This window comes from Salvia hispanica, chromosome 1 (genome assembly GCF_029641045.1).
Source record: "Salvia hispanica isolate PSC_SH4W2 chromosome 1, Shi_PSC_v1, whole genome shotgun sequence".
Classification (NCBI taxonomy): Eukaryota; Viridiplantae; Streptophyta; class Magnoliopsida; order Lamiales; family Lamiaceae; genus Salvia; species Salvia hispanica.
In genome coordinates, this window is record NC_142692.1 from 68,645,015 (window position 1) to 68,656,222 (window position 11,208).

Below are 11,208 nucleotides of genomic sequence, written 5' to 3' on the forward strand. Positions count from 1 at the left end.
TCCCAACATCTGTTAGTTAAGAGTTAGTGCCCTTTGCTTTCCCAATATTAATTGAATTTAAGTTAAATAATTCTGTCTTCTCAGAGGATAAGCCACTTTACCTGTCACTCTCAAGAACTGACATGATTTTGATAAGACATAAATTGGTATTGAGATATATGCTTCTTTGCAGTTTTTGAGTAATACTATAAGATTTTGAAGTGATCAAAGTTGACTATGTATAAACTATTATTCCACCAAATGGATTGCCCAAAGTTACCACTTTTTTATATATTTAATATCAATTATTTTAGATTCTATACTATTGTCTTTTTGAATAATTTGGAGGATAACTTTACTTTCTATTAAATCAACAATTATTCTTTATTCAATCTTGTATGTAATAAAATATTCATACTAGGAGGGTTTGTGTTTTATAAATATAAATAGTGCACCGAAAAAATTAAATTTCTGAACAATGATCTGGATTTGGTATGGATCATGAATGGTAATTCAATATATAAATTATTCAGTTTGATAAATTAATAAAAATGAATTGAAATTATTCGAGCTATAGGCACACATAAGCTAGATGATTTAGAGTATAAAAAGGATGAGAATGGAACTAGCCATTTGCATCCAACATGATCAACAATTGGAAGACAAACACAAAGACAAACACAGTGTTAGTATGCCTTCAATCCGTATAATTTACAGCTAGCCGAACGAAAGTTTCGCTGTGTGCCTATTTAAATAGAAGTAGGGCACATAACTCTTAATCTGAAAACACTCTGAATACAATCTATTCTTCGTTTCCTGCCCGTGGACCTAGCCAACACAACGTTAGATAAACCACGTAAATTCTGTGTGTCTTTATGTTTCTGTTTGTCTCTATTACACAATTATTCTATTCTATCACGACATGTAGAAAGTTCAATAGTTTCATTTACTCTACATGATCTTATGTACATGTGTTCTAGAATAACTACTATTGCATGATCTTAGGTATTTAGTCACTTGGCTACTATTTTTATTTGGTTTTCTTAATTATGAATATTATACTTCTCTTTAATTAACATAATGTTAAGCAAAGCTTGAGATCCCCAATAGCCGAAATTAGACATGTCATTTGCCGACTTAAAGGTTCCTCAAGTAGTAATTAATAAAAAAATCAGGTAACGTATTGCTTGACGAATATTAAAGTATGTATGTATGTAATTAAATTATTCTATTCTCTCATTTTTTTTATCTATTAATTGAATGTGTAATGGGTCATACCCTACCATTTTCATGCACCAATGGAATATATTTAGTATCTTGCTTTTCCTTGTAGTACCTTTTCTAGTGCACGATAGTTCCATTTTTTCACTTGATTTTTTTTAATTAAAATACTAGAATAACAGTAATAATTAAAACACACACACAAACAAACACACCCCCTCCCAAAACTCTCCGTCTGTGAAATGTTGTCCACTTTGCTTCCTTTTTTTCTTTCCATTTCTGATAAATGGACCATACTTTCAATTAACTCATAACTCATTACACTAACATTTTATTATAAAACCAATATATAAATGTGGGACATATATTCCATTAACTTTTTCCATTCACTTTTCTTAAAACCCGTGCCGAGTCAAACTAGGACAACATTTCGCGGACGGAGGAAGTATTATTATTTTCATTATTTTGTACATAGTCTTGGTGGGATAATTGTTTCTATTATTATTAATGGTTAACATAATGATCATATTATCAATAGGCTTGCCAATTTAAGAAAAGTTATTATTGTTACAATAATAATAATAATAATTATAATAATAATAATAATAATAATAATAATAATAATTATCATTATTATTATTTTAATTTAATTATCTTTATTATTCATAGTGCTAGTCTTGGTGGCCCGGGGTTGGTTCTATTATTATTCATTGGTTAACATAATGATCATATTATTAGTAAGCTTGCCGATTTTAGAAAAGCAACTATTGGTGAGTGAGGCCACGTGGCATTTTATCTTCCAATATGGAGTAATATGTTAACATACATAAAATAATATATAATAATAATTTCCATGGCATATGGCGCGAAATTATTTGGTATTGAGCTTTGTTATATGAAGTGAAAGATTTGATAGATAATATATATATTTTTTATTTATATTTAATATACATGTATATCCCTCAGCTAGGTAGGGAGATTCCCACCTATCGAAGAAGAAAACTTGCTAGCATTTCTACGTTATAGTCTCATGCATTATAACATTTGTACCATATAATAATATGCCAATCTATTCACTATCTTTTCCTTTGTCCTTCCCTTTTATTAAATTTAGTTATGTATCACCTTACAATAGTGGAATTAAGTTAATGGGATAATATACTTTTGTATTTCTTTTTCATGATATTGAAGCATGTACTTAATGTTGCCTACTCCCTTTTGTCCAACTTGAAAAAGTTTAAAGTTTTGTAACTTATATGAGTTAGACATCTTGAGTTTGCATGATGATACAATACACTTAATTAAGAAAAATCAGGTAATAAATAAAAATGGGTTCGTTGATGAAGGTCGAATCGTTGAAAAAACATGAAGTTTGTCCACATGCAGGTCTAGCTAGCTAGATGTAACTTTTAAAATCAACAGGAAAAATCATGAATTTTGGATTACTTCGCAATTATATCACAATATAAAGTTGTAGTGAGATTAAATTTGATATAACAGTCCAAAAATCATACATGGAAGTTGTCGTCATCTATGGATTAAACAATGTCTTTTTGTTCACAAAGAATATAAACAATATTCCATATCGAGTGACTGACTTTGGGTCAAATTTAACTGATCAATAGTATATCTGAACTTAAAATTTGGGCCAGATAGAAGGGTTTGGCGGAGAGTGTTGGCAAATGAAACAAAAAATAACCATAACAATATCTCACATCGTTGTAAAGAAAGAACTCAAACCAGTATATAAATCTCATAAACCTCTCACCCCTATTATCAATCATTGATTTAGGATAGTACCTATATAACTATTTTTTTTTTCCTGTCACTACATATATTAGCAATTGCACAAAAATACTACTAGTTCATCCAATTCCACAATGTTGCTTGATACTACTACAATACTTCAAACCAAAGTTATAACTACATCATTATTACCTATGTTCCACCCAAAGTAGCACACATTTAACTTTGAGATTAGAACTTCATTAGGGTTTGATGATTAAGTACTTCTCTTTCTCGCATCATAATTACTTAAATGAATAAGACCATCACACCAATTTGAATATGTTGATACATCCATTTGTTTAATTAGTTACAACATTATTATGAATGTTTAACCTAAAGAAGCATAATTAGACATATAGTAGATATTTGGAAGAGGATGAGAGAGAGAGAGAGAGAGAGGTGTGGGGGCCGGAACTGGTGTGCAGAGGCACTGGTGAAATTTTTGTCATCTGAAAATAAGACAGGCTTAATTATAGCTGGATTTTGTTTCATCAGTTTCAACCCAGGCCCCCCCTTTTATCTTTCTCTCTCTTTCTCCCTCAAACAAGAAAATTCTCTACCAATTACATCACTCCTCTCTGCATGCATGCTCTGTTGGGAATTTTGGACTCATATACGTACAAATATAGATACATGCACCTCCACTCTTCATTGCTTGCACTTAGTGTACTTACTACTGGTCCCTCCGTCCCATTTTTGGAGTCAGTTATTGTTATGGCTCGGGTTTTAAGAAAGAGTGGAAGTGTGTAATAAATGAAGTGAGTCAGTTGAAGGTGGGTCCCTTTTTGACTTTTTGATTTTTTTTATTTTTGTTTTGGTTTATTTTAATGCAGATAATGACATTTTGATATAATTATGATGAAGAATGGGGTAAAATTACATGACCAAATATGGAAAATTCTAAATGTGACTCTTAAACTGGGACGGACTTTTATGGCAAAAAGTGACTCTTAAACTGGGACGGAGTGAGTATTTCACATGTACATTATCTGTTTTATTTGTGATGTTTGATTTTTGTGTAAACACGTTTTCAATTATGGATACATGCATTTTTCTAAATTAATCATTTCATCATCATTATTGTGTTGTGTTGTGTGCATAGCCTATATTTACGTACAATTATGTGCTGGATGTGTATATTTATAGAGACAGGATTGCTTAGTACATGTTGTATTTAAAACATATTTTACTAATTTAAGATCTCATTTTATAATGAAATGTGAGCGTGGTGATTGAATGGTGTGCGTGGGGTCCACTTACTGAAAATGGAAAAAAAGTACATAAAATTTTAAGTTGCGGACGTTTCGAAATAGGAGAATGAGACATTTTTCTTGGACGGAAAGAGTATATGAATAATTACCTATATAGTGACGAAACTAGAAATAGTTGTTGAGGGGGACCAAGTTTAGTAACATAAGTTCAAGGAGCAACAAGTATGTTTTTAAAAATAAAACATAAATAAATACTATGATATAGAATAGTACTTTATTTTCTTAATTATGGAGTAACTAATTCATGAGTATTTTTGAAAAATATTGGAGGGCGATGGACCACACTTATATAGATAACTTTGCCCACTGTAAATATATATTGTTCCTTTTTCTACTTTCAATTTGTTGAAGTATTTGCTTTTTTGCTAAGTTATTGCTAGCAATGCAAGGCTGTAAATACAAAAAAGTTTAATTTGGTTAAGAAAAATAGTTAATTTAGAAAAGCGTCATATCCTAAAACATAAATAATAAATTCCCGAGTAAATAAATGTGTGATTAACTTAATCTCTTAAAAAGAACTTTTATGCAATTGACACATACATATATTCATGAAAATCATGTAATTAAAGTACATTATCTTCAATCATCAACTTGAATAGAAAGAAATTAAACACCGCCATATATGATCAAACATAAAGAATAAACCCACAGCTTTTGGTTATTCACCTTTTCCCTAAATTAGAAATATGCTCAAGGAAAAGAGCAACATTTCTCTAATTTGAGAATATTGGATTAAAAAGATATTAAAGTTAAAGCTTCCAATTAGTAAAAGAATTATAAATAATGAAAAAGAAATATGTCCACATCATTAACAACCAATTTGTTTTTATTTTTTGCATTTTCTGTTTTTTTTTTTTTAATTATTGTGGTCAGAAAAGTAGTGACTTCTTTTCAAGTGAGCTTCTCTAAAAAATGAGTCAGATTTGTACAAAAAAAGATGCACATATTCTATGCCAAAAATGTCATAGAAGAAATTTGTAAACCACCATGAAATGGAAAAGAGCAAAAGACTTCAATTATTTTCATGATAAAGGTCACTTTTTTATGTACTGTACTATATTGATATTTTTTTATATATATGTATAGTACTTATTCTTATCATACTAAAACTGAGTCCCACAAAATGTACCACAAAAATATTTGTTCGATATACATAGACTACATGAGAGTCAATGAGCTTGGGCCTCACCATTCAATCACTTCATTCAAAAATTATTACTGTATTATTATTATTATTATTATTATTATTATTATTATTATTATTATTATTATTATTATTATTGTTATTATTATTAAAACCATACATATATTTATGCGGTTGGAAGACAAATGTGGTTCATCAATAGTCGCTAACAGTAGACGACAGACGAAGAACAAAAGTGAACCTCATGCTCGAAGGACTAGGACCAATGACAGCTCTAAAGACTGAATTTAATAGAGTTTTCAGACTTATATCGACTGACAGTGGGGTCGATCGATTATGTTAATTTACGTAGGCCATATGTTGCATTACATGATTATATCCCATTTGTTCTTTTATTTATATAATAAAGTGGTGAAATTAAATGTGATGATATGACAACATTAAACTAATAAAAGAACCCAATGTAGTTTGAAGCAAAATGATTATGTTTGGGGTTGGTAGTGTAATAAATGATGGAATTATTGGGGAGAAAAAGGGGAATAAATATTGTAACATTCCATTTTAGGTAGAGAATGTTGTGACATAATTGGGAAGGGAAACATGAGTAAAAGGGCAGGTACATCCTTCCTCTTTCCAAGCCCTTAAAACAACCGACAGCTTAACCTTTTTCTCTAATTTTCTGACACTAAAATCCCACCAAGCATGCAATATAAGACTATTACACTTCATCAACATACACAAAAACACACGCACACACGTATGTATAACCAATACAATATTGACATCTTTTTTTGAAAAAATTGTGTTTTGTTAGAACAAGTCGCTTATAATTGGACAGTAAAAAATATATAAAATCCACTAATAATAGAAAAAGTATTAATTATTACTAAAAACTTTAAGAACATTAAATATAAGAAAGTACACATGTCTTCAACGATCATTTACTATAGGTTAAATAAAAGTGAAGGAATATGGAAATAAAACATCTCTACAGCGTGAAACGGTACAAATCGAGAACGCTAGTAAATACAATCAACAACGAATTCAGTAAATAGAATTCGTACGGTCGAACGCAATAAACAGGGTAGTCCCAGCATCTGAAGGCAGAGACAGCTCGAAAGGCCGAAATTCTCCGAGCCGACGGTGGGCCGGTCCACCCGACCCCACCCGGATCCACCACTAAGTACATCTCCAACCCAAGATTTTTTCTCCACTCTCCTCTAATAAAACCCAAAACAAAAAAAAAAATGAAGCTACCCTAAATTAATTCAATGCAATGTTTGTGTATTTATGATGAGCGGATCCGTTTCAACCGCGGCGGCGGTGTGATCATTCCCACACACACCAATCACCGCCAGCTCCGCCGCGCAGACCGGCAGAATGTTACTGTTATTACTCTGCGCGGCGGTGGTGGCGGAGGCGGAGGCCGCGAGGGCTTCCGCCCTCACGACCTGCGCCCTCCAGTCCGTGCGCCCGAGCACGGCCAGCATCAGCACGGCGCAGGATGCCTGCGCCGCGAGCAGGCCGAGCCACAGCCCCGGGAAGCCGCGGCGCAGCCAGAACCCCATCACGAACGCCGCGGGCATCCCGACGAGGTAGAACGAGCCCAGGTTGATGTTCGCCCCGACCGTCGGCCGCGCGCTGCCGCGCAGCACGCCGCAGCCGGTCGTCTGCGGGCAGTTCCCGAGCTCGCAGATCCCGGCGATCGGCAATGCCGCCGCCGTCAGCTCCAAAATTCCGGCGTCGTCCGTGAAGAGCCTCCCCCATTTTCCCCTCATCAAAATCGCGAAAACCATCGCCGCCACCCCCATCGCCGCCGCGCAGAGGAGCGCGACCGCGGCCGCGAGCCTGGCCCGGGCGGGGCGCCCGGCCCCGAGCTCGTTCCCGACTCGAATCGAGACGCCGAGGCTCAAGGAAGAAGGGAACACATAAATCAAAGAGGTCGTCTGAATCAAAATCCCCATCGAAGCAATCGTCGCCTTCGGATTCGGGAGCAAACCACATAGAATTATCATCAGCTCGTACCACCACCACTCCAAGCACACAGACACACACGTCGGCACGGCCAGCCCCACCAACGCCGACCAGCCACGCAAGCAGTCCCGGCTCGGGCCCACCCAGGAATCCTCGTAAACACCGGAGAAGTAAACATAGCCGCAGAGCAAAAGGACAAGGTTGAGATTCGTGAGAGCCATCGCCAGCGCCACTCCAGCTACCCCCATCGAGAAATACTCGACCAGGAGGTAGTTCAGAGGGACGTGGAAGAAAACAGAAGCAAATGAACAATAGCTGACAGGCAATGTGATACCCTGGCACCGGAGATAGATCCGGAGCGGGTGAAGCACTGCAAGGAAAAAGAGGTCCGGGATGGCGTAGACGATAAATGTGTGAGCCACAGACGATATCTCCTCGTCCTGGTTGCACCAGAGTAGAATAGTCCTCATGTTGAGCCACATCACTGTGATGGGGACCGCGGCGGCGAGGAGGAGGAGGATGGTGCGGTGGAGAGTCAGGCCCAGGACCTTCATCTGCTTCGCACCGCAGGCCTGGCTGGCGATGGGCTCCATGCCCATCGCCAGGCCAGAGATGACGGAGTAGCCAGTGATGTTGGCTACTCCGATGGACAGGGAGCCCCCGGCGAGCTCCAACTCGCCGAGGTAGCCCAGGAAGAGCATTGAGATCATGGCCCTTGAGTAGAGGATTAGCCCTGTCATGGCTGTGGGGCATGAGATTTTGCCTATCTCCTTCATTTCTTCAAGGACCTAATTTTCATCAAAAACATTATTTTATGATCATGGTGTGACATGTGTTATGAATTTTATTTTATTTTAAAAAAAAAAATAATTTGAATGTACCTCAGACGTGCTAGGCCATCGAAGAAGGTCGTCGTCTGCATCGGAAAAATCAGCATCCATGGTCTTGATGGGGTTTATGAAGTGGTTTTTATTGGAGGGAGGGGAAGAGGGCTTGGGATTGCACATACCTTCTTCTTTTTTTTTTCTTCTTTTTTTTGTTGTTGTTTATTTTCTTCACTACAAAGTGGTATAGTGCTAAAGTTTGGGAGGGGGACTATAGTTGAAGCAAATAAAAAAATGGACAAATTTTTTGGGTTGGTGTAGGATGTTTGGTTTTTGCAAAACTTGATGGGGGGAGGGCAAACATTCATTGTCTATATATACATAAACAAGAATCGATATGCATCAACTACGTGTCGAAAATGAAGAATGCTATGAAAAAGCCACTTAGCTACAATATTTTTTTGGGGGGTGGCTATCTCCACTTTTCATCGTACAAAAAATAAAAGTGACAATAAAAATTTTCATGGTGTTTGTGGTAAAGAGTGGTGAAATAAAAAATTGACGTCTGTGTTACTAGTGAGGAAATGCAGAAAATTCTCAATATTATATCTAAGTAGCATAATTAAATAATGCATGGATATGATTGGTGGAAACGGCATTGTTTTGAGCCAAGAATTAGTTTTTTTAGGTAATCTTTTTGGGTATTTAAGGTATGGTGGGATTTCTGTAGCTTAATCGCCTCCCCCTCTAAAGATAAGAAAGAAAAACATGGAGAATAAAAAGATATATTATCTTTAATGCTAAGTGGAAAAGGGTGAATGGGATTGACAAGTAATCTAAATTCAATTCCCTCACTATAGCTAGTTGTGTCTTGAAGTGACATAGCATCAACATGTGGCTTATCCAGAATTTTTGATTTGGAGACGAGTTGATTCGGATTGTTGATCGCTTCTGACGTAAAACGACTTTCGTTGTCTTTTGTTACTTCTTTTCGGCTTTCTCCCTCTTTATTTAATTCCCTCATGTCTCTCACCCTTTAACTTTTTGTTATGAATATTGGATAAATGAGCTATGTAATTTTCAATTAAAATGATAAAATTATAATTTTTAAAATTTTTTTAATTAGTTCAATCTGAGATTTATGAATTTATTCCATGTTGCAACTTTAATCATATGACTAATTCATTTCTATATATATGTTATTCTTCTTTGTTGCAAGAATACTATTTTTGGAAATTTGTTACATACTTTTGTAAATTGATTTCAATTTCAAAGAAATGTTGTTAAGTAGGATATGAAATGTCTTCTTGGGTCTCCAACGTAAAATGTCTGGATTTGCAATGGAGAAGCAAGCTATGCGGTATAAATGAGCAATGAAGAGTGTGGATATTAGATAATTAATGAGTTGTGGATAATTGACTATTGTGAAAATTTCAATTTATCCATTTACAAACAAAAAAACACACATAGTGGGAGGGGTGTTACATTTTTTCTTCACAGTCCATGTGATGTACCGCAGTCGGAGCTGTCCATGGCCGATTTCTCACAGCCAAACACACCTTAGCTACTTTGCCCAATTTGAGAGGCACAACTTCATCCATAAATCACTATGAGGTCCCATCTCATTTCTGGCTGTGTTTTTCTCATTTAATTAACTTCTCTTTTATATATGTCTATATAATTTTACATATGCACAATCTTTTAGCGAGTAGTGATAAAATGCAAACTCATATATTGTACAAACTCCAAACTTTTCAACACTGTATCAACACAACGTCAATACAGTGTCAGCACAGTGTAAAATTTCAAGATTTTGATGTCAACACAACTTCAACACAGCATCAACCGTTGACATTGTGTTGACATTTTCTATTGCTATTATTTTATCATCTGTTGATATTTTTTCTAACATTCCAGATCAAAGTTTGGAATTTGTACAATATTTAGAGTTTGCATTTGATCACATTTCATCTTTTAGTAACGTGCGAAACCCAAATTTAACCAGATTTTGCTGAGGTGCATGCTATAATCATCCATAGGAAAATGAGAGACATGATGATTACCCACCTAAGACGGAACAACCCAATCTCAATCAACAAGGATGTCTCAACATCTAATTAGATAATATGAATTGAATTCCTAGTATTGGGGAGAAGCCCATGGATATCAAATGCTTCCAAAAATAAACAAAAAGGGGGTTTGCAATAAAAATGAAATTAATTAATATGGATGAACAAGTTATGGGGTGGGGGGAAAGGGACCACTATGATTATGATATATGATATAGTATAATTTTTTTAAATAATAAAAAAACTTGAAAAAAATTGGGTGTGTGAATATTAACCGGCAAGACTGGTTGAGAGGAAACACAATCTCAAATAAAATTGGTAAGTCCAAAATCCCAATCAAATAAAATTAGATATATCCATTTAAAAACACACCAAAAACAACCAAAAATGCCTAAAAGTGGGGGCACCCTCTGCCCTCTCTGTCACACTCTGGCGACATGCACTTTATAATAATCGCTCTGTTCAATATAATTCGCACGCACCACTCTCAGACTCTGAGAACTAAATTACAACATGCAAATTTTCAGTAATTAATTTTTTTATTCATTTATTTTGAATGGAATTATTATCATCTCGAAACATCCCTGGCCTCGTGTTTCCAGCTCGATCTTTTTTCCTGCACAAAAAAGATCTCCACCCGGAAAAACTACCACATGTATGTATGTATGTGTAGTGATGCCACGTCACGGGATTTTTGTTCGTGTGCAGTAGCCTGCAAATCGCATTGGATAACGTTTTTCATGTGTGGGGCTAGGTGGGTTGGTTGTTATTGTTGTGTGATGGTTCAAGACTTGTATGAACCTTTGTTTGTGTCTAGCAACGTCGAGTCGTATTGGATAACGTTTTTCATGTGTGGGGCTAGGTGGGTTGGTTGTTATTGTTGTGTGACGGTTCAAGACTTGTATGAACCTTTGTTTGTGTCTAGCAACGTCGAATCG

General features: G+C 35.6%; 1 protein-coding gene across 1 annotated transcript; it reads right to left on the reverse strand.

Moving 5' to 3' along the window:
- Positions 1–6,328: 6,328 nt before the first annotated feature.
- ZF14 (MATE efflux family protein) lies at positions 6,329–8,557 on the reverse strand. The gene is made up of 2 exons (XM_048121330.2): positions 8,259–8,557; positions 6,329–8,165 (listed from the first exon to the last, which is right to left on the reverse strand). The coding sequence occupies exons 1-2, from the start codon at positions 8,382–8,384 to the stop codon at positions 6,672–6,674; spliced, it is 1,620 nt and encodes a 539-aa protein (XP_047977287.1). The 5' UTR covers positions 8,385–8,557; the 3' UTR covers positions 6,329–6,671.
- Between the last annotated feature and the right edge of the window lie 2,651 nt (positions 8,558–11,208).